We start from the raw sequence: 24866 nt of genomic DNA, 5'->3' as shown, positions 1-24866 counted from the left end.
TCATTGCAGATTTTCGATCTTCCTCTCTATGCTGTTGAAGCTTCGTGGACTGCAAGTTTCATAAATTGAACTGCATCTTCAGTGTTTTGTTATAATGTCATCCACTGCTCTTGTCATGATAAAAATAGGTCAGTCTGGTGCTCTTTTGTAGTTGAGTTTAGAAAAGAATGACAATGCCAGGAAAACTGACAAAATGGGATACAAAAGGAATCTAAGGCAATATTTTTATGTGGAAATTTTAAAATCTGAGATCACACATTGTTAATCAGCAACTTCAGTTTGAGCTCACGTCTGGAGCTACAACTGCAGGCTTTAATGTTTGAAACCCTCTCTTGATCCTGTCTGAGGCTAGCTTTAGTTTGACACGCCTCCGGTGCAAAGGGTGTTTGTATAAGTTAATATATAAGCTTTGGTGACATGTCTAAAAAGTCCAGTTTGCCATCTAACCTAGAATGAGCACAGAAATCATCAGATGTACAGTTGTACTTTATCATTTTTTAGCACGACTAAAAAATTCAAGGAAGCAGTTAAACCAGAAATTCCATAAAACAATAGTGCTCATAGACAAGAAAAAGTAGTGACTGATAATAAACTACATAATGTCATGTAAAATCTCATTTAATCTCATTCTCTCTTTCTCTAACACAGCCTAGTCGTGTTTGCTGTCCAGCCTGGATAAAACTTTAGTATGGATGAACCTCTTTGTGGGACAGTTGACAGCAGCTGAATATCTTCAATTGCATCAGGACCATGTGGCAAAGATTGCTTACATGGGTCTACAATCCTCTCTGAAGGCTTTGTGCAGAGCCATCAAGACTACAGGATGACTGGGGCACGTTCCTCCGCAGTCAAGACGCATCTCATCAGAAGTATCAGACTGCTCATCATCAAAGGCTTCCCGAAACTAAGACTTGGATTGTAATTTTTTGTGTTTACTTAAATATTTTTTTTTTGTTTTGTTTTTGAAAAACCTTCAAGTAGCCGACAAAGTAAAAGGACCGTCTACATGAGCAGCAGAAATGGACTAGAGGCCCATGTGTAGCAGGGCAGCTGCTGCAGCTCGTGGAATAACTTAGCCCCAGACTGTTTGGGAGTCACTCCTTCAGGGGCAGAGTGGTCTAATCCCAGTACCAATCTCCCCTGCCGTCGTCTGACTGTCCCACCTGTCTAAACGCAGACCCCACTATCCAATGGCATGGGTCAAGTTCTTCAGGAGGCCGGGTGGCAATCTGGGGAAATCGTACCAGCCGGGCAGCATGCTGTCTCTGGCCCCCACCAAAGGACTGCTGAACGAGCCGGGCCAGAACAGCTGCTTCCTCAACAGTGCTGTGCAGGTAGGTCCGTCCTGTTGCTTTTTGTGGCTGGATTTCATTCAACATTTCTCGAAATGAGAAACCCATCTGTAATGTGCTGATCAATTCAGCAAGAAAGTGAGTAGTTCAAAGTATGCCAGATGTGAGCAGGAATCAAGGAGGCCCCTGTATCCTCTTGTAAACTCACTGGAGTTATTCTTTTTTTATAGGTTTATTGTAACAAATCATTAATCAGTGTGCCATATTGGAATGCATTATATTACTGTTTTCTGTGTTCCTTTACTTCTGTTCAAAGCTCAATGAGTCCTCAGCCTCAAAAACTAAGATAGAGTTAAATAAAATCTTTGTCTTGTTATTTTATGATAAGAAATATAGTTCTTGTGCAAAGAGTCTGCAGCCATTAGCAGAAAGGTCACTGTAGTTATTAAAATTCATTCAGTGGAGGACACGGATGTAAGGCAACCCATCTGTTATTTGTTGGGAGATGTTAATCCAAACCACAAGCTTGGAGTGACCCAGTGTCAACGTCATGGCGAAGCTATAGAAGTCATCACATTTTGTGGGTTTCATCCTTGAAGGACCATAGATGTCTGTGCTAAAGTTTAATTCAATCCATCGCATAGTTGTTCATATGTCAGGCTGGACCAAAGTGGTGGACTGAGGTGTAAAATTGTGATCTACACAAAAAGTTTTTTATATATTTATATATATATATAGATAGATAGATATAGACACACACACACACACACACACTACTCACAAAAAGTTAGGGATATTCGACTTTCAGGTGAAATATATGGAAAATGTAAAAAGTGAATGCTACAGTGATATTATATCATGAAAGTAGGGCATTTACGTAGAAGCATGCAATGGTGATTTTATTAATCTTAAACTATTTATTGAAAGAAAAGCTAACAACAGTGGTAGGTATACCACAACAAAAAATTTTCGGTGCCTCAATAAATTGGGATGTGGCCAAAGGACGTCCGCTCCTCTCCTTTCTGTGACTCTTCCAGTCTCTGTATCACTGTTACAACCTCCTGATGACACTCTGTGACCCTCTAAGCTCAGTGAACACCTCCGTCTGAGGACTTCCTGTTTGAAGCCTCCAGTGTTGAGGTGCTGCTGATCAATTGTTAGGTGTCGTCTTGGTCTCATGATGTCAGAATGTGAACAGCTCGATGAGGAGGACTGTTTAAATACCAATTCTAACTGAAGCAGGAAATGTATTGGTCGATTCATGGATCAAACCTGTTGTGAATTTTGCTGTTAAGCTTCTTGTTAGAGAACAGCAACTTGTGCAAAAAGTACTGAAACACTGAACAGTTGGACATGTGCATTCAAAAGTTTAGAGAAGGTCACATTAAGTTCACCTGGAAAGGTTAGAATGCATTTTAGGTTCATCCTGAAATTTCACCTGAAAGCCAAATATCCATATATATATATATAAAATCACCCTCTTAAAATATGACCATTTTTGTCGACATTTCAAAGCTTAGTCACTGTCTCAGTTCGTCAGAGCTTCCCAGCAGTTTATAAATGTACTTGAAGGTTGCTTTTGACTATTGGGATACTGGTTGGTGAGTAAGTTCATCATTGCATTCAGCCCCACAGTGAGGTCACTCTCGGAGACTGTGACTCACAGCGTGAGACAACCAATGAGCTGGTTGAAGGAGATCACTACCCTCGGCTTTGTTTCTGTGAGGGAGTTATTCCTCTCGCCCACTCCTCATCCTCATGACCTTGGACACTGTGTCCTTATGATGAATTGCCAGACCCGAGGATGTCAAGTTTTCACACACAATAAGATACTTCCTCCTTCAAAGAAAACTTCCACCTGATCTTATGTTCGCTTAGTTATTTTAGACTGCAAAACTTTACACTGACCTTAGCATTAGAGCATTTCTTACAGTAGTTGCAGTGTAAAGAATCAACCTCTTTCCCTTGTTTAGGTACTTTGGCAGCTGGACATCTTCAGACGCAGCTTAAGGCAGCTACCTGGTCACTTCTGTCTGGGAGAGTCCTGCATCTTTTGCGCATTAAAGGTAGAATACAATCAGAAGCATTTTTAATGGGAGCTATGTTCTAGTTCCAGTTTGTCACTATAAGTGTGGCAACTGTCTGGATCACATATCCAGACTGTGTATTGAGCAGTGAGGGTGACACACGTGCCTTTAATAAACTAAATGTCCCATAGTTCGGGTGCAAACAAGTTCTTGTTCTCCTCTTCAGGGCATTTTCTCCCAGTTCCAGCACAGTCGGGAGCGTGCCCTGCCCTCTGACAACCTGCGTCACGCCTTGGCAGAGACCTTTAAGGACGAGCAGCGCTTCCAGCTGGGCTTCATGGATGATGCCGCAGAGTGCTTTGTAAGTTCCTGTGGCAACCCAGCTGTCCTGAGGGAGGGAGACTCGCGTCTGGGGAGGGATGTGTGTATGTTTGTGTGGTACCCTGCCACACTGTTGGGGTAATGCACTGCAACAAACTGTTTGGCGAGGTCACTGAAAGAGCTTCTGTCCCTCCCATCAAACCCTGCCACACTGCCGCTAAATATCATCATGACAGGTTATATAAGCGCCGGAGTTGTGTTTGAACCTCTCTGGTTTGTGCTACCATATTATGTCGCATCATTTCTGTGCTTTTTAAAGTCGATTTCATACGTCCTTCATCATTTTTACATATCAGTTTCAGTTTTTCGCTCTTTTCTTAGCCAGAGCTTGTTTTTCCAAACTGCAGAGTAATTTTCATGTATTTTTGTTTCAATCTTATTTGGACTCAAACCATCTAATATAAAACTGATTCTGCAGCATTTCTTATCCTTCATTTTTCAACCATGTTTTGTTTTGTCCACTAGGCTTAATTAGTTTATTTTCTTCTCACGATTTTGATCTCTTCTGCTTAATAACAGTATAACCACAATGAACAGATGTATCCTGATATTTTTTCCCGTAATCATTGTTTATCCATGTAGGAAGTCCAATTACACTGGATGGATAAACAAAAAAGAGAATCTAATGTCTCTGGAAGAGAAGTGGAGTATTATATGTTAACACTAGGTTTGTATTAGTCTGAACATGAAGCCACTTTGCTTCTGAAATAAGAAGCTACTGACAAACTACAACATAATGAAGTTAGATGCAGGGAATGCAACTTTGGTGCCTTGTTTCTTTCTTTGTCTGTGAAGTCCCCTCACACTAAAAACTCAACAGTACACTTAAACAAGTTAGACTGAAGCTCATTCACCCAAGTTGCTATCTTTTATAGACTTAATCCTTATTCCCACACAGATCTTTGCCCTTGAGCATTCACCATGTAATGTATTGGCAGCAGCTTTCCTGGTGCAGAATTTATGTGAGGAATTAGCCAGTGTCAGATTAACAGGCTGTGAGGTTGTGCCTGTAACCTTTGCAGGCCTACCTCGCAGCCTTAATATTTTATAAACTCACAAGGTCTCCATAGAAACAGGTGGGAGCTAAAATGGAGTATAGCTTGTTCTTTAAATGTGTTCCTCCTGCTGTCAGGTTTACAACGTGGCTCCTAAAATCCAGCTCTTGGTATGTAACAGTGTGGCCCTGAGTACTGCACTTTTGTTCTCGGAAAAATACCTGCAACAGAGTAAAAAAATGAGTACCCTGTGGTGCCTGTAAACAGGTGGCTTTACAACTACAGAGTTGGAAATATTTTGTCCCTCACCTGACAGATGTCCTATTGTGTCACAGGAGAACATTTTGGAGAGGATCCACCTGCACATTGTGCCGGAGGAGACAGATGCCTGCACTTCAAAGTCTTGCATCACGCATCAGAAGTTTGCTATGTCACTTTATGAGCAGGTCAGTGGGATGTTAGAAGGCAAAAGAAATATTATGCTATTTTACTCTGGACATTGTTTGTTTTTTTTGTTTGTTTTTTTATTGTTGTTGCTGCTGCACCAATCTCTGTGAAAGGTGGTGTTAAAATGTGTTAATTCAGGCTGATTCTCTATTATTTGTCTGAGGTGAGAGGTGTTAATTCTACATGAATTGTGCCTTAAATGTTCTAGTTCATGCAATGTTTGTGTGCGCAGCCTCCACAGCAATGTGTGGACAGACTAAACACAATAGCCAATGTTAGGATTAGGCAGTTCACACATACACACACACACAGCCACACACACTCACACACACAGACAGGTACATGAATCACTGTCTGAGACAGTCGAAATCCAATCCGTCATGTTTTGATACTGGGTTGCCCCAGAGGAATAAGGAGGGTGTTTCTGGTCAGATTCCACAGTGCAGCAACAGCAGCAGTACCAGATAAATCACAGATGGTGTACACATAAATTCTAGCACAACACACACACACACACCACCCTTCCCTGTGTCTGTGATGCCCATCACTGACTCTGTCCCTGTCCCAAACCAGTTCTATCTCGGAATCAAACAGATAATACGCCTTTGGACTAAATCCCTTAGGGGCACAGTCAGTGGATTTTGTTCCACCTCGACTTCAGGGCACCCAATCCAGCAAATATTATCAAGGCCTAAATGAGGATTGCCTCGGTGAGAGGGAGATTGATAACTTCATAAATTAAATTGGATGCCTGATAATGTCAATCACTTGAGTTGGTGACTTAACAGAGCTTATACAGAGCTTAAAGGGATACTGCAGAGCTTTATAAGTAATCACAAGGAAAGCAACAAGACAAGTGTATTATTACAAATCACACGGTAGTCCATCTGATCTCACTCGTTGGGAAAATGACAGGCTGAGTTGATAATTAGTCGTTAACAGCAAATATGCATGCTGAAATAACACCTGTGTCTCTTTCTCTCTTTTTTTTTTTTTTTTGAAACTCTTTTGTGTTAATCACCCTTTTGGTCTCCGACTCTCTTCCCTCTGCAGTCTGTGTGCCGTAGCTGTGGGGCATCCTCCGACCCACTGCCGTTTACGGAGCTGGTGCATTATGTCTCCACCACCGCACTCTGGTAGGAAACAGGCAATATGAAACTTTCTTTGCTTCCCCTGTTGTCATCTGTCCCGCTGCACTCTGTTTTTGCTTTTCACGTCTCTCTCTGCACATTTGTCACAAGGCCGTAGCATTTTTTTGTCTCCACATACCTTAATCTTTATTTTTCTGTCAGTCCCCTTTCCTCTTACTCACTTTCTCTTTCCTGCTGACAATGCGTCTCTTCTTTCTCAGTCAACAGATGCTTCAGCGCAGAGACGAGTCATTTGGGGAACTGTTACAAGCAGCAAGTACGATAGGGGACCTTCGTAACTGTCCAGTAAGTGACCTATGCAAATTGTTTTAATAAGCACATTGTTTATGTTCGCTGAAAAGGCAACATGTCCTGCATAAGATTTTCATCAGCAATTTATCTATTAGTTTTCTACATTATTTGCACAATTAAGTGATTTTTCAATGTTTCTTTTTGATATTAATTTTTACTGACTGGCCTGTTTTGGAATGTGCTCGGCAAAAGTTGCTTTTGGGTCAAACTGCAGTCTTTTTATATGTCTATATTTTCCAGAGCAACTGTGGCCAGAGGATTAGGATCAGACGGGTCCTCATGAACTCCCCAGAGATCGTTACCATAGGCTTCGTCTGGGACTCTGACCAGTCAGACCTCACAGAAGATGTTATTCGCTCGCTGGGGCCTCATCTCAGTCTTTCTGCGGTGAGTCTTCTTTAGCCATCATCTTATGTACATTTTACATTTTGTAGTTGTTTTTTTTTTTAACAGCTTCATTGATATTTTGAGACGTGTTGTATGCGTGTGTTACACCAACATAAGTGACAGGATGCTTTCATTAAAAGAAAATGTCACAGATCTTTTTCAGAGTTGAAGTTAAGGTTGTTAACTTTGTTTTAAGACTTAATTTATAAACAGCTAGAATATTCTACTGAATGTTCCAGATTAAGTTATTAATTATACAACAAGATATAAAATAACTTTCTCTGGACATGGGTCAGTTTGTCATTGTCCTTTTGGAATTTCTTCATTCAAACAGCTGCCATTTCATTTTTCTGCCGTTTTAGAGTCAGTTTGTTTTGGTGCAATCGAACATATGTGGGAAATAAAGTGGGGATTTATTTCTCTGTAAGTCCGGGCCGTTGCGTAAGCAGTCAACGCCCAATGCCCAGTTGGCCCGCGCCACTGATCAAAAAGCCCCTGCTGGCCTTGGTCAGCTTGTCAAAAGGCCCCTCCCCTCATAGCTGTGTTTTCCTGAGCGTGTGTGTGTGCATGCCTGTCCGAGGGAACATGTGGGCTGAGTAGACGTCACTGAGATGGGGTGGAAAACATGTGTTCAAGAATGTTTTTGATGCAGTGTATATATTCACACATTCTTTATTGTCAGTATGCACAAATGTGGGCATGTGTTACTCCTTTTCCATCCATAAAATCACGTCTTCTGTTGTTTGTTCGGTTGTTTGCAGTGTTTACATGAACGTATGTAAAAAAAGTTGGCAAATGACTTATTAAATATTACTCAGTAGCCTGTTCACATCAGTCCACTGTGCTGGATGAGTTTCAGAAGCACAAAAAAAAAAATCAATTGGTATAGTTCAGATTAGGGCAATGCTCATACACTCCACACATTACGTAACTTCTTTATTGAAGTATTTAAACCATTTATTTGACAGCTCCCTCTTGCTCATTTCCAAAGCAGACCATCAGAAGAATCTGTCAGGCTCCCCCTCCCACTAGTGTGCCACAAAGGCCTTGATTCATTAGGGAGTGTTTCATGTGACTTTATTGGGTGTTAAAGGGAGCCCTCCACCCCCATCGTTTGCTTTGAAATCTATTGTTTGAGAGCGTGAGAGGGAGACAGAGAACTGGCTGTGCAGGAAACAGGAGGGAGGAACAAGTGACTGTTTCATCAACACTTTCTCCACATGTCGACTACATGCTGCACCCATATTACTTGAATTTTTTCAATTCAGTTTTCTCGCTGAGATTTTTACATGTTTATGAAAGAGATCAAATTAGAGAATATTGTATATTGGTATTTAGGCCATCAATAAAAACACTGTGGACCACTGTAGTATTAGTCTAGATATGAAGTGCTGCTATGACAGCGACGATTTAGCCCATCCCTTATTCGTACTGATTGTCAAATCAATGCCGGTTCATTCCTTCAGACCTTAATCTATAAACAGATGGAGCTACTGATTCCACTAGCTATCAGCATCATTCACTTGCCAGCCCACTTACTGTAGCGGTGTTGATGAATAATTGGTGTACATATTTATATATTTATATGTGTGTGCGTGTGTGTGTGTTGGGACACAGCTCTTCTACAGGGTGACAGATGAGCATGCCAAAAAGGGAGAGCTGCTGCTCGTGGGGATGATCTGCTACTCCAGCCGCCACTACTGTGCCTTCGCCTTCCACACCAAGTCCTCCAAATGGGTCTTCTTTGATGATGCCACAGTGAAGGAGGTGAAGGAGAGCACGCTAAAGCTGAAATTATTTATATCATCAGTTGTAAATTAGCTCATAGACGGTAAATGATTCACCAACTACTTTGGTGATAAATTCATTGTGTAAATATGAGAATTTGGTGCTTTTCTTTGTTTTATGTAAATGTCAGTGGATTTTTTTTAAATGTTGGACTGTAGGTCTGACATTGTGCTTTGTGAAATTATGATGGACATTTTTACTATTTTCTGACAGAGAAATAATTAGTTATTATAGGAGTTATTGATAATGTATACCAAGCAACACAATGATCACCACAAAGTGTAGGTATAATACACATGATCAGCTTTATCATTATGTTTTTATATATAGAAGAAAATGGCTAACTTTTTTGTATAAGGTTTCCTAAGGATATTTACATGTTTGCTGAACACTTTGGTTTTGTGTACAGATTGACCACAGTTAAAAAAAATAGAAATCCTTATCTATAAAAACGCGATATCATGAGCTGATAAAACGTGGTCTTTTTTGTACACTGAACAGCAAAGACTAGCAATGTCCAGTCCCCTATCTCTGTCACCAAGTCTTTTTATCTCCCAATAAGGGCCACATCGATTACCCTTCCTGAGTGGCTGGGTTGATGAGCCTTTATGGCACTGAAGAGTCCGCTAGCCCCACCTCCAATCCCTACCCCCATTTCTACTGCAGTTCCCCAACTCTGTCATCAGAAAGTACTGCAGTAGTGAAGTGAAGCTTAGCCAGTAAAGATTACTTTACAGATGCCTTCACTGGTTAAAGTTGAAGGGTCACTGAGAATGCTGAGTTGCCAGGTGCAGGTGTGTATGCTGTCTGTGTGTGAGATATTGGTTTTATTTGTGTGTCCGTGATGGTTTTCCCATGTTAGTGGTTGTGTGTGTGTGTGTACAGTATATATGCTGTGATTCCTTTCACCCATCCATCTGTTCCTTTTTTCCTAAACATTAGATCTGTTTTCATGGTGTGCACATGTGAGCATACCTTTTGTCTCACATCCTCACAATAGTCGCTGGGAGTGTGGTGCAGCGGCTGGCTGGCTCTGTGTCAATCCATCAGCAGCTTGTGCTGTGTGTGCAGCCCCCCCTGACTGAGATGGAGGAGCTACAGTGCTCAGTGCCTGCCAAGTCCATACCTTAGTCGAAACATGCCAGCATTTCTGTGACTCCCCCAGGTCCCAGCTGCTAAATGACTACTGTAGTGTGGCTTGATCGCTGCGTTTGCAGTGCATTCAATTCTTTGTTTAATGAGAATGATTAAAATACAGATAAAATACAGTCTTTGATACAATTGTGAGTGAATTATACAATTCTAGCTATAACATGGCCATTGAGACTACTGCATTCTGAATGTCTGGCAGGTGTAAATGTTTTTTTTGTAACTGACTGTCTACTGGACACCTGACACGGATATCGCGGGTATTTGTCCGTTAAAATGAGTGCATCAGTATTAATGGTAGATAATGGCAGAGTTTTGTTGCAAAGGTTGTGTACTGCTGAGCAATGAGCTTGGTTTATGTGGTTAAAATATTTTTAGCATATGTTGCAGGTTGCTGTCAACTTCTTCACACTAGTGTATATTCCTTCTTCAACAATCTGTTTGTTTTTTTACTTTAACATTGCTACTTTTGCATTTCCTTGGTTTTAGTTTGCATTAGTTCTTCCTTACATCATCTTTCTATCTCTCCTACTCCTACCTTCTCCTCCCCCTTCTTTCACCGTCATTTGCTTAATTAAGTAACACTCAAGCATCTGTTAGCCTGCAGCCTGCCTTTGTGGTGCCTTTGTGACGAGACACGCACCTTACACAGCTTAGCTAATGTGATTGTGTGATTTTGCCTCAGTGTGTTATATTCATTTACAAACTAGACCATGCACAACAAAGGTAAAGTAATGTTTTGAATTTTATGAAGCCTGACAGATCATTTTCGGTTAAGATTGGCTTGAGTTGTGACCCTCCACTGGAGCTGGGTATTAGTGGAAAGTCTTCAGTTTGTAATAAGTTAAAATGCTTTTATATCAGATCCCAATTATACAACAAAACTTTTTGAGACCTCTTTGCAAAATGAAAACAGATGGGCCCACGAGAAAGAAAATTATTTTGTTATGTGCACAATCTGTCTGTGTTTCTAAATTGAATTGAACCATAATGGTTTGAATTCCCATTGGGAAAATCCAACATTTTAAACCCTCTTTAATATCTTCACATTGATTCATTCCCAAGAAAGCATGTACAGGACAGATTCATTTTACTCAAAAGGAGTTATCACTGTGTGTTCTTGTGTCCAATGTGCTTAAATCGGCACCTACATTTGCACTGACCAGCTTTTTCTTTGTCTTTTGCTGTAGATCGGCTCCAGGTGGAAAGATGTGGTCAGCAAATGTATCAAAGGTCACTTCCAGCCTCTCCTCCTCTTTTACTCCAACCCTGACGGGAGTGCTATCACAGCAGATGATGCCTCAAGACAAAACAGCAGCCAGTCTCACTATAAGACCCCTGTCAATGGAGAAGCACAAGGTATGACTGTCCAGGCAGGACAAAATCTTTGTATATTTTGTCTGTGCCAACTTTTATACTGAAGTGAGGACCATAATAACGAATAGCTCAGTGATCATCTTGATGATGACATTTAAAAATCCTCACCATAATTAACATCAACTATGTTACTGCAAACGTCTTGTTGGCAACATAGTTGCATTGTATCTGTTAAGACGAGGTGTTGATTTACTGTCCTTTTATGGAAATGACAACATCACATTCCTTTGAGATGCATTTATCTTGGTTATTATTGCTGTTGGATGTTTTTCTTTGCATTCACTGACCATAATCCCATCCCAAGTGACCCATTAGATTATAATGCCACACTATAAAAAAGCCATAAATATGAAGCTGAGGCATGCAGCTACCTCTTTTTTAGGCCTTAAAGTCGTAAAAAAAAAAAAGTGCAGGATGCAGAGGGAATAAAAGAGCGACTGTGAAGTAAATTTTGGCTGTACAAGATGGTTGAATCACAGTTTAGCCAAAAGGTTCTGATGTTTAAACCTTAAAATGCAGATTTAGAGTCTGGAGTTTAAATGTGTGTCTGGCGAGTTACTTTTTGACATATTTTCTTTTGGCCTCTGCGTCTCAGTACGCCCAGCTGGAGTTAAGGGTTTGACTAAGAATACATCTAATTTAATGTTAGGATGGACATTTTAAAAGACAAGAGGATTTTACTCATAAAGTGAAACCTATGCACTGCTGTCGGTTTGTTTAAAAAGTGCCTTTCTCCCTCAGCACACATTTAATTAACTGTAAATAAAAACTCCCATCATTTACAAATCACTTTAAATGGAAATCAAACTGAGAGAAACATCTGCAAATAGAGAACAACTCTTAATAGGACGTGTAGTCTCCGATCATATTAGTTGCCTTTGCAGGCAGTAATGAAAATTTGTTGATGACAACAGCTGAACATCTCTGCTGTTTGGATTATATATCCCTGGATTTGTTTGGTCGGGGAGGTTTTTATCCCCTTTAGAGATCCTCCTCCAACTCTTCATGCTGGCTGTGCCCCAGGTCAAAGCTGTGGCAACCGCTCACTGCCCATCAGAGCCGTCAGGGCGCTGGACCAAACTGGATGATCCTACAAAAACCAGGGAGAACATTGCGTGGATTTTGTAATTGAAACACTGTTTCTTATTTTCAGGTGCAGTCTCATAAATGTATGTTTTGTCATTGTTTTGTGATTGTAGGAAAAAGACAATATTGCATATATGGCCATAGCTTGAAAATGTACTGTTTTAATGTTAATGTTTTTCTCTTCTGTAGGTGTTGACTCTCCAGTTTTAGCCCCCAAAAAGCTGGACCTCACCAGGGAGAATCTGAATGCACTGTTGGGCCAAGGTTCTTTCAAACAGAAGAGCCCTTCGACTTTCAGCAGAGGCAGTGGTCAGACCAGTGGAGGACGGGGACTAGGTAAGAGAGTGGCTGAATGTTGAGAAAGTTTCGCAACTCAAGATGCGGGGGGAACACTATGCAAAGTTTTTTTTTTTTAAGTGAATTGTTCCAACATTACAAACAAGTATCAATCTAAACAAAACTGTGGTTTGAACACACAATATGTGCTTGTGGAAATTAGTATTTTGCAGTGATCAAGAGAGGAAATACCTGTAAGGGAATGATGAGCCATGTTGTGTGGTGGTTGTAGGCTTTTAGACTTGAAAGATATTTTTGTCCACACAGAGTGGTGACAAGCATGGATGGGGCATAGCAACCAAAGGAAGAGATAATTAAATGCTGTAAAACTAAATCTGTTAGTAATTCAGATGGGATTAGGGGCCCTTGTTGAGAAGAGAGGGCACAAGGACCTGCCAACTCTGCACATACTTGGGTAGAAGTGGGGAGAAGAGTGATTTTAGAGGAGTTTTTGTTGAGATAAGAAAATGACTTTAGTGGAAGGACAATGAAACTAAATGTTTTGGAGCGTTGAAGCAGGCAAAACAATGTTTAAAATTGTGTAGATCCTTGGTGTATGGGGTGAAGTTGCATTTAATACGATAAAATGCGATGAGTTTTCAGAAGGGCCTATTGAAATTACTATCATATCATAAACTGTTGAGCATTCAGTACTTTTTGTGCTGTACAGAATGTGGAGTCCCAAAAATATAGTCACAAAAAACACCTGGTATTTTTTGAAACATCATGTTCTCCTCACAGTGATTCCTGTTGAAATCTCAGACAGCTAACAGAACCACAGTATGATCATGTTTTCCAGTGCCATGACTAATCATTGCGTTTCAAAGTGAATATCTGCCAGACGGGGCAGAGAAGGCTCTGCATGGCGATGTTTCCACCCCGCTGCCTTTCCCCTCATGCAGCAGAAAATGTACCGTATACATCGGCACAATGATGTGCTGCAAAGTTCTACTCTGTCTGCTCAATCAGCTACTGCTCAGTGCCTTGGGGATGCTGGGGACTAAGAGGTGGAAAACAGTGACAAGGAAAAGGATGTAGTCACAATAGATATGTACTGTATGTATACACTGAGATAAAAATACTTTTAATGGTGTCTGCTGAATCAGGTAGGGATTCCCACCACTGCAGAGGTTCAACTGAGACAAAAAAAAATAATTGTCATTAATTACATACTAGTTATTTGCCCTCTGTCAGTGGGGAAATTGTGGCAAATTCCCGATGGTGATGCCTCACATCTCTTTTGTTTTGTAGTGAAAATTGGCACCAGCGATCCCAAGAGCCGCCTCAGGGAGATTTCTCGAGAAGTTGCCCAGAAAGCAGGAGAAGTGCGTGGGATGCATCCATCCAGAAGAGAGCCTGATAAGAGCGGTCAACGGAGGCCAGAGTCACGCTACAGAGGTTGGTCACAGATAGATTGTATAGATGTGGACTGCAAATGCAACACGTAAACATACCCATATGAATTGCCAGGCTTAAATACAAAAGGTTGGCCTTCCACTTCCCCAGTCCTTATGTAACCGCCGGTTCGGGAGCAATGTGTCAGAAAGGGGATTAAGTGCTGACGTCTGTTGGAGCCTGCCTTCATCCCACTCTCTCATATTCAGAGCCATTGGTTCCCCTCTCTGTGGTCTACAGGAACAATTACAAACAAACATAGCGATAAATACTGCAGAATTTAATTAGAGGCTGAGTTTAACTCCTTCCTGCCTCTATTTTCTCATGTCTCCTCCTCCGTTTACCCTGACAAACTGAATGGGTGTGTTGGTTCAAATCAGTTGCTTGATTGGTCCACTCCTTTAAATACTCTGTTAGTACATCACTGCTTTCAATTAAGTATCAGTGAAGGGATTATGGAGCACAATTGTAACACCCTTCCAAATACACCACGTCAGCAGCAGTAGCCTCTGTTAGCATCGAGCTCACGTCCCCTTATGATTGAATGCAGTAGGCTAAAGGAGGCTAGTGTCGTTGCCGTGATGAATGGCGAGGCTGGAGGTGACACTACAGTTAATTTAAGTAGTAAGAATTTACCGCAACACAGCTCATGCCCAGGCTAGCACTTTGCTAAAGAAAAAAAAACTTTGCTGCTCATATTGGACTATGGGATAACCCCTGGGTATTTCTAAATGAACTGTATTGATGTAGACATGTTACCATTCTTCCAAATTGATCCACAGCCTTGTGTGCTGTTGACAACATTGAGCCGGCAGCAAAGACTCTCTAAAACATACTCGTATATACGAGCAAAAACGCAGAGCAATGTTTGAAGTGATTTAACTCAGGAACACAGTCAGCAAAATCCAAAGGAATAGGAACTCCATCTCTTGCAGGCTTATTTAAAAGGTGACATTTATATCTAGTATCAAATTCACTTTTTATACTGTAAAACATGATGTTGCTGCCAATCAGATTTACCTGGTCATTTAGATGGTGACTCCAGTAGCATGCAGCCTCTGATTAAAGCACCATCAGCTATACCCCTGTTTTCATGTAGAAAAAATACCTTTTGAGCATTGTTCCCATTATGACACCACATTTCCTATGCAAATTTAAATAGAATTATCTTTTTGATTTTAAAACAGAACTTAAGCAGACAATATAGTGTTGTCCATAAATGTCACTGTCTAAAAATGGATAAATGGATGTGTGGGTGCATGTATGCTTTAGCACAAATGAGCTAGTCTCCAGGAAGGATGTCTGGCCGTATATTTTCAAAGTGGCTATTATGGCTGTAAGTGTCCTTGGACTAGCAGGCACACATCCGTTACACACTATCATGTGCAGACATGTCACTTGTGCATTTAAAAAAAAATACAGACATGTATGCATACACGCACAAAACTACACCCAGCATTAAGGTGCTACATTTTATCATCAGTATCAGCTTGACTGTCTGTACGTGAGCAGGCTTCCCCCCTGTGCAGACATAGTGGAAGAAAATCGACTCCCGCCGGCCATAATTTACACCTCTCTGTTATCTGTGAACATAAATGTCAGTAAGGCTGTTGTCGTCAAACCTTTTGCCCAACCTGCAGCTTGGTGTCTTAGTGTGTCAGGGAAAGTTCATTTTTGGCCTTGGTAACATTTAAATGATACTAAATTGAATGCATTAATTTTTGAATGGAATGTTTTAGCAGATATACTTTAAATAAGTAAAACAATTCTAATAGTGTCTCAATATACTTGTTGGTTAACAGATTGATAATGTTAAAATTGTATTATTATTGTTAAATCAATGTTCAGAATGTGTTTTGCTGTTCTAATAGGTCAAGCTCTCATGAACCTGCCTTTGTTTAAAACCAGATCCAGGTCAGGACAGGACCTACTCCCGCTCCGTCTCCCCTCCAGAGAATGGCTTCAAACAACACCTGGAAACTCGACTGTACAGCAGCCAAGGAAAAGGTCCCACTCGGACTGAGCGAACACCCCACCTTGGTGGACGATCCTCATATGAGCCCCCTCGCTCTCACTCAAGGGTCCAAGTGTTGCCCAGTGTGCCCAGTATTAGTAGCGGTCATCACAGCCGCAGATTAGACCAGCTCTCCAACGGATATGACACCGACAGCAGCCAAGACTCCCGAGAGCGACCTGGAAGTGGGGGGAACAGCCGCAGTAGGTCCAGCCGCCCGTGGAAGCCCATGCGGGAGGCGCTAAATGTGGACAGTGTTATAAGTGCCAGTAGTGGTGGTAATTCGTTAAATCATGAGCGACGGCAGCACAGCCCCCGCAGAAGACCCAGTAGTCAGTCACCTTCCCGTGACCGCGAGCGAGACAGAGATTACACATGGGGAGGCAGAGAAGAACGCAAACCCAAGAGCCTAATGACCATCTATGAGGATGAGCAGAGGCATGAAACTGGTGGCAGCCGAAGCTCGCTGGACTCAGATGGCCGGGGCGGCTACAGCGACAAGGACAGGTCAAAGGGCTCAACAACTCTAAAAATGCGGAATGACAACTGGAAGATCCAGCGAACTGAGTCTGGATATGAAAGTAGTGACAGACTGAGCAATGGCTCAGCAAACCTTGACTCACCTGTGGTAGAGAACCTTTCTTCCAAGGATCTCAGGCCTATACCTGAGCTGCACCTGACGAGGTAAAATGTATAGATAGTACAGTGTAGTTTTTATCAGCCAAGTACTATATGTACTATATATGTTAGAGTGTGTGTGTGTGTGTGTGTATATATGTGTGTGTGTGTGTGTATATATATATATATGTATATATTATTATTATTATTATTTTTATTATATAGTGTTTTTGCTGTGTGATGCCAGCGTCAGAATGCTGCTTTGTCATGCCATGCTGTACTTTCAAATTCAAATTCTCTCAAGGATTGGAATCCCAGAAGCGCAGCCATTGTTAAATGATTAAACATAACAAACAAACTGTTCTAAGAATAGCAAGACCCATTTAACATAAATGCACACAAGGCAGATGTGTCAGCTTTATTATGCTGGGCTGTCATTTGTTAGCTTTGTAGTACAGGTCTTGTTTGGAGATAATGATCCCAACTAGCTGACAACTCCTGAACTCAGAAGGGAGACCCAGCAAATCGCTGACTTCCTCAACTACTAGTGTATTATTCAAGCCTATCTCTTGACAGTATTTTGGTAAACTGTTCCTTTGATTGTTAATTCTTCAGCATATAGTTGTTATGTTCTGTGACTAAGTTAAAGTCACAGTTAAGCCTAAAGACACTGAAACTGTATACAATTTGTAATTTTACTGAAGTGAAATGACTTTGTACTTTTTCCCATCAATTTCTAATATGGTTTATCTGATTACATGTGATTGCAGATCCAAATGTAGGCCTTCAAAACTGCCACCCAGTTAACATAAGTAAAAAAAAAACCAAATGATTTAAAAAAAACAAAAACAAAAAACAATAAGATGTTTGTACATGTGCTGCCTTCAGATGCAAGAAAAGACTGTTGCAAGAATTTCTATCAGATTACACCACTATAAATCATTCATGACAGAAAGATATATTAAAACTGAGGGCATGAGGGTTTATTTCCACAGACCCATCTTTGTCCTTTTTAAGTGGTTGCTAAAAGATCAAGCTCTGGAATATCTTGTGGCAGTCCACAATGCATGAATAATTGAATTTATTTTGTATTTTAGGGATCACTTCCCTCAGAGAAGAAGTGATGATGTGAAGTCTGACATATTGCACTCTTCATTTTCCACTGGTAAGTAACTCTCACACTGCATAATTTATCATTTCTGCATATCAATAGCTTTGTTGTAGCAATGTCTGCTTATCTTTAATATTCCTGGCGAAACAAACATGTATGTACACCGTCAGGGATAATATTAAAGATACGCAGTGGTTAAGATCTGTTATATTTAGACATTTGGTAGAGGGTTCATTTAAACAAAATATGGCAATTTAAATTGTTTAGCTATGTAATGTACACACGTAAATCCTAAAGTAGTCACCAATGAAAGTATCACTCTCTCATACAGGCATGGCCCTGACATTAAAAAAATTCCCCTGCCCAATAGACTTCCGTGTGTTGTAAGGATCTGAAACATTAAGATAGTACTAAGCAATTTCCTTGATTTATTGTTCCATCAGCAGTGGTAAGGTCACAGCCTGATTGAAGGGGTACTGTATGGAAATAAGTGTGCTCTGGTTCCTCACTGGCTAGCCTTGACCTTTTTTCCTCTGTAAAGTTTATGTTATGCAGCACACAGAGAAATGGGCATGCACAGGCTTAAAGGAAATATCAACCCAGGTAGAAAACTGGTAAAGAACTGACTTGTTTAAAATTAAATTGGTTGTCTCCCTTCAGTGGTAAGTGAAAGACTTTTAGCGTTATTGGAAAAATCCTGGTTTGTCCTTCCTGGCACATACGTAAAAGGAGGATAGTGAAAACATAATGTCGACGACTTTGTTAGCTGCTTGCTAAAGTGAATAATGTCTTCTTGCATCAGGAAGTACAGCAAGTTTTAGATCCACATCTGGGGAAGAATCACTTTGGACACAACTACTGTTAAAGAAAAAAAATCTGTAAAAACGATGAGCCTTAAATACGAGTCAAGTTGCAAAGTTGCAGTCGTGGTTATTTTTATCTTCCAGACAGGATGGAGGGAGATTAGAAGACATGAATAGCTTTAGGGGGTTTGTTGCCTTGACACCCTTCATATTCTTTATCCAGCATGTTTGCTATCTTATAAGAAAATATCGTATGAATTAACAAATGTCTTGAAAAATGCCTGACTAATTCCCTCAACAGGAATACACTGAGTTAATCCCGAAAAAGAGGGGGAGATGAGTGAGCTTGTAGGGGCCACCCAGCTGTGCCCAGCCGGGCAGAAAATGCCATGCCTGGGCCTGTCAGAAGGTGGTATTCAAACATGAGGCAAGGAAAATGCCATTTTGTAGCACTGCAGTTATGAAATAGAGCATAGAAACAGCAGCTACAATTGTGTCTGCCCTGAGTTTTACTCTGAGTTGAAAATAGCTTTTACACCAGTGCAGTGAGTTGGGGAAACGAGCAGAAATGCATCGTGTTGAGTGCTGGCCTCGTCATTAGCCTGTGAGCGTCTGCACACGCAGAGTGACTCATGTGAAAGAATCCCTGGCAAAGAGACCAACGCTTCCGTGGCGGGCAGGCTTATTTATTTACTGTCGTATTTTCCCTTTTGATGGATTTTTTTTTTTTTTTTACATTTCTCTACATTTCCATAACATTATTAAGGCTACACCTTATCTGATATAGTCTGTGTTCATAATAGATTGCTCTCACCTACATTTTGTACAAAGGTGTATGTAGGATGTGCTACGTTTTCCTATGAAAAGCACTCATTAATGCTTTTCTCTACTCACTCAGGCTGTTTGCCCCCTAGAGTCTTTAAGGAGATATGACAGTGTCTATTGACAACACACTTAACTAGGTTTAATCCCCTGCTTCCTCTTTGACGTGTAAAATTCCCCCTTTTTTTTGCATTTCAAAAGTAAATGCGAGTGTTTTGAGTTTGGGTTTATTAATTTGATGAAGGCCTTGAAATGCTGAGTTGTCAAACCCATTTTTTAAAATCGGGAGGGGATATTTACACTCTGGTGTCTGCAAATTGTATTGACAAGCTGCAGTAAATGTGTCCAAAGTCAATTTGGCCTGAGTTCAGTGGTGGTAGTCTGGCGTGAGCTGCAGTTTCAGTGAGGGCTGAGTAGATTCCAGTGGTCCATTAAAGTCCAAAATCCTTTCTAAAAGCATACAGATGTGGGCGGTCAGTTGTGAGTAGTTCAGTTAACATCATGACCACAGGCACACATTCTTACGGTTGTCTGTTACATTAAAGAAGGGACCTAAAGTCCACGTCATGGCCCCTCTTAGTTACCTTAATGGTAACCTTCTATCCTTGTTGTGAATAAATCTCATTGAGCTACGTTATACCAAAATAGAAGTGGCAGCAGAACTTCCTGCATGTAACAGTGTTAAAGTTCACGGCTGACAGGAGATGGCTGCACTTCAACCTGCTATCTTGGCAGTAAATCACATGCAGTGAATGTGCGTCCATGAATTAGCGTGTTGAGTCATAATGCTACTTGGCTCAGCCCATCCACTGATGCCATTTAACAAACCAGTGAGTGATGTGATAACCAACGTGTCAGTGCCATGACATGCATGTTTGTATTATGGAGTTTAGTATTCCTATACCTGTGCCTTCACAGCACACACAGAAACAAACACAAGTCCAAATCATGACAATGGACTTCTGGCCACTGTCACACATTCAATTCCTGAAAACTTTTTCCAGGGTTCATTTTTCCTCCCCACATAGTTCAGCTCTTAATGAAAGTCAGAACTGCAAATATGCATGCGGATCTGATTGATGTTGACGAATTTTAAGTACCCCAGACAGCGGAGACATGCAGAGAACTACAAATCTCCAACTTGACAGCCTCAGAACTGAAATGTGTAGACTTTTTGTTTTTTGTCGCGTCAACAAAACTTCAAAGGGCTGTCAGGAAATTTTGCATATACAATTTCTGTAAACCTAGTTGGGGTTAGCTTTCATGGTCTATATAGAGACACATTTTCCATTTCCCCAGGGAGGTTCAGACTCTGGCAGTTGGAATAATTGAAATGATGTCAGATCATTTCTCTGTTCCCTTTAGTTAAATGTCCTTAATAAGATTTCAGGCCCAAAACAGGTGCCTCACTTCAGTGATCTGAGAGATCTGAGAGTGATTTACATTATTACAGTGTCTTTATACTCACAAGTGTTTAAAATAAGAGATGGCTTTTTTTTTTAGTCCCATCAGCATCTTGACTATATGCTGTCCAGTTAACATGGGGATGTCAGGGAAATATTATTGCTCACCACCTTGTGCAGTTTAGATTTTACATTAAATGGCACCGAACCACAGTCTAATCCATGAAATCACAGTACATGGACGGTTTCCCAGGCAAGTGCAGTAGGCCATGTAAACAGCAGGACACCTTGAGTACATCTGTTTCACTGGCATTCGTAGCTAAAGCAGTGATCCCAAAATTTCACCAAAATGAATGTTCTCTGGACACGAGCCAGACCCTGACATTAAAGAATTGATTTACGTTACGTTGAATTGTTTTCTGTGAAATCTTCTGATGTCAACAGTGACTGACATTCTCGCAACCCGGCAACACAGTGGCTTTGTCGTTCGGTCATCCAGCTGCTTTCTCCTATAAGCTCTCTCTTGGCAACAGTTCATGTGACCATAAAGACGAGGGGATTTTCTAGGGAGAAAGTATTGTAAACTGCATCCCTTTTTGTTTTTGAGAATGATATTGTTAGAGTTGCTTGCCAACATTGCAGATCAGCGTCATCAAATTGTGAATTGCCACATGGACTTAGCGGCTTAAAAATGCAATAGTGTTGTGGAGGGGATCTGGAGTCTGGAGTCTGACCCCGGCGTAATTGCATGCCAGCACAAAGGATTTAGCCACTAATGCTTTGAGAGAGCACAGGGAAAAAAAGAGGGTATGCTGACACATCACAGATGGTCCTCAGCCACTCACTCTCTTCCTTGTCCTGTTCGTCAGCTGTCGTCTGTCTCAGGCCTTGTAAATCACACCCACCCTGCTAACTTGGCTAAGCTCCACACCAGCCCCCACCCAGGGCCTTGTTTTTAAACATGTGCTCTTGTTGATCTAATGAGTGAAATCAGCTATTATCTCAAAATGAATGCAGAATAATTAATTGACATCACATCATAACCTGGTTGACCTTAATAGCTTGATAGAATTTTCCTTGCTTTCATTAGTTTTCATATGTTCCAGCTTTTAAATCTGCTAGAGTTCATTCAGGGTCTTTATTGTTTCATTAGTACTGTTAGCTCTAAGCTAAGAGAGCCTGGATATGAACCCAAATTCCCTTTGAGGGGCCATGTTCTTTGGCTGGATCAGACAGCCAGAGTGGTACACGGGGGGCCCGAGGGCGCTCTGCCAGACTAGCTGCTTTGATACTTCCTCTCCCAGCACCAGGCAAAGGGCCTCACCATGACCCCTGTTAGATAACATGTCTTTGCTGGAGAGACACAGAAAGAAAAAATATTGTAGCCGTGTTCAAATAGAAAACCATGACAGATGTTACCTTGCTCTGTGTTTTCACCATCTGGTAGTGATGACCATCAGTTTAGAAATTGGTGTGCTGGTGTCAAAATGTTTTATATATATGCTCATGAGGCTTAATTATCGTCTAGGTGAACAAGGAAGAAAATCTCCAGATCTACAAGATGCAAACATCCTCTCTGGTCATGCAATGCAAAGGTAAAGCAGATCTTTAAAAGAACGCTGTGTATGGTGTTGGTGTATGGTGTGTGAAATACTGAGGTTTGTGTGTTTGCTCTGTAACAGAAGAAGAGCCTTCCGATACACTCCTGGGATCTTAGAAAAGGACAATGGTTTGGACAGCGAACGGGAGGAAAACGTGGATGGCAGCCCCGTGAGCCCCATGCCTCCTTACTTAGCAAAGACCAGCAGTTCTGAGTGGAACAGCTCAGATGACCTTGCTGGACCTTTCTCTGAACAAGAAGAGACTGGCAGTGTTGCCCACAGTGATCCTTTCTCACACAACTATCCCCCACCTTTACCTCCCAAGACCTTTGGCAGCAGTCACTCTGACCCATCTGGTGTCCACTCACAACCGCAGGAAGTGCCAACACGGTCGAGCCCCCGCAGTGAACCTAAAAATGGCTTGTCCCCCCTCTCGCACACCACCCTCCGCCGGTGGATTGAGACACCCGCAGAGCACAGGCTCTCATCCGATGCCAGCTCCAAGTCGGGGTCGTCGGACCAGGACCGGAACGATCTGTCGGCCAGCGAGAGCGACGAGAGGTTACCCAGTCCAAAGCCCGGACGCGATGACGGTACAGACTCCCCTGGTTTGACAGACATGGTTCTTCCGACCACCTACTTTTCTGTGGATAACTGTATGACAGACACTTACCGGGCCAAATACCACAAAAAGCCTGCCATGTACATGAAAGCAGAGGACCATATATCATCAGGAGAGAGTGATGTTGAAGGGAGGGGGCTGTCTTTGCCAGATGTTCAGCCACCAGAGCCTTCCAAAAGCAAATCAGAATCAGGTACTGTATGCCATTATTAATTCTAGTCGGACTGTTTGCTTGACATTTTTACCTTTTTGTCTGTGTTTCTATTGATTTAGTCTGTTTTGTCTCCCAGGCTATTCTACGACTAAGACTACTGCAAAGTGGAACCCAGTTACTCCAAAAGGACTCGATGAGCATGGTTTCCTATGATTGTAACAAAAGCATCAATCAACCTTGTATGATCCAGTGACTGGATGCCAAAAGGAATTGTTTTTGTGCTATGACTGCTACACAGTTTGACTCCTTCTAACAGGGATGTAATTTTGCTCATATAGTTGATTGGACATGAAACTGGATGCCAAAGAGATTGTAAAAAGAATGGCAGGTCTCGTTAATAGCTATGTTACTGTTTTGGTAAGACTAATAAAGCTTTGAATTAAGAGTGAATTTGCACATTAGAGAACAGCAGAAAGGTACAGTGAATCAACATTTAGCTTTTGATCATGGCGGGACTTTTGGAGCTCAAAAGCAAAGTGTAGTCAAGAATGTGTCACAAAAAGCCACTTTATCACACAAGATATTATTTTAATGTCAAGAAAGAACCAGTTTCTTGCAATTCTACTTTTTCTCACTCCACTGAGTGCTTTTATTTGTTTGTTTTAATTACTCCCATTTCAGTGTTACAAGGTGTCTGACCCAATTCTGTTTTCTGTTTCTGACATAATATCCTACCTTCCAGTGGGTTTCAAAGGTAATAGTAGTCACTTAACGTGGGCTGTAGATTTTGGAAGGTAGTCAAACGTACTGGGTGCTCTTATGACACAACACAAAAATGGGTCCCAAGGATCCGTGTTAGTATGAACCTCCTGGACATCCACATAGGTTTTTGGCTGATGTGACCTTGTTGCAGGGCAGTTAAGGCAGGAAAACATACAACCTCAGATTCTTACTGGTACATAGAGATTATTGACCTCTGCAAATAACATGTAGTTCCTTCTTTTGTCTCTCCTTTTGTGACACTAGAGGAGGTACAATATACCACAATATCTCTGACCACCAGTGTGGGTGTCCAGGGGTTTTTAGGTAATGGGTAAATATGTTAAACTGACTGCTTATTGTTTGAAAAGTATGTGGCACATACACTCAAGGCACGTCCCCGTCTCCTCAAATGCACACACATCCCATTGTCTTTATGTATTTACTGTGTTTCATGTCTTTGCACTGTATCTGGTTAATTATTTTTCTTTTCGCACTCCTTACAGTTAGAAACTTTCATTCTTTGTCATTAGCTGAAACAATTATTCAGTTTCCTGTTTCTTAAAAATAGCTTCCATCAACAGCAAGTCTGCACTGATAGGACAATGGACTTTTTTGTGTGTGTGATGGGGGGGGGGGGGGGGTTGTTATTGATGATAACATGTTGTAAATCTGAGTAGTGGGCTTTTGGTTCAAAATGTTTTATATATGCAGCAGACCCTAATGCACAGTGCCTTTTGTATTTTTCTATCTTATGACGAGATTAAATTGGAGCCATGATTTGTACAATTCTTTGATTTTAAATAATTTTTGTAACATTTAATTTTATTTTTATTGATTAACAATTGTTAAATAAA

At 41.2% G+C, this 24866-nt stretch overlaps 1 protein-coding gene across 1 annotated transcript; it reads left to right on the top strand.

Moving 5' to 3' along the window:
* Positions 1–661: 661 nt before the first annotated feature.
* On the top strand, positions 662–24866 carry LOC139222814 (inactive ubiquitin carboxyl-terminal hydrolase 53-like). Its single transcript, XM_070854691.1, has 16 exons — positions 662–1334; positions 3266–3358; positions 3546–3680; positions 5031–5141; positions 6196–6278; positions 6494–6578; positions 6825–6971; positions 8589–8738; positions 11099–11267; positions 12561–12707; positions 13959–14105; positions 16011–16800; positions 17832–17899; positions 22402–22468; positions 22556–23289; positions 23387–24866. Exons 1-16 carry the CDS (start codon positions 1191–1193, stop codon positions 23461–23463), a joined length of 3147 nt encoding a protein of 1048 aa, XP_070710792.1. The 5' UTR covers positions 662–1190; the 3' UTR covers positions 23464–24866.

This window comes from Pempheris klunzingeri, chromosome 23 (genome assembly GCF_042242105.1).
Source record: "Pempheris klunzingeri isolate RE-2024b chromosome 23, fPemKlu1.hap1, whole genome shotgun sequence".
NCBI lineage: Eukaryota > Metazoa > Chordata > Actinopteri > Acropomatiformes > Pempheridae > Pempheris > Pempheris klunzingeri.
This window is presented reverse-complemented; position numbering and strand designations above follow the sequence as displayed.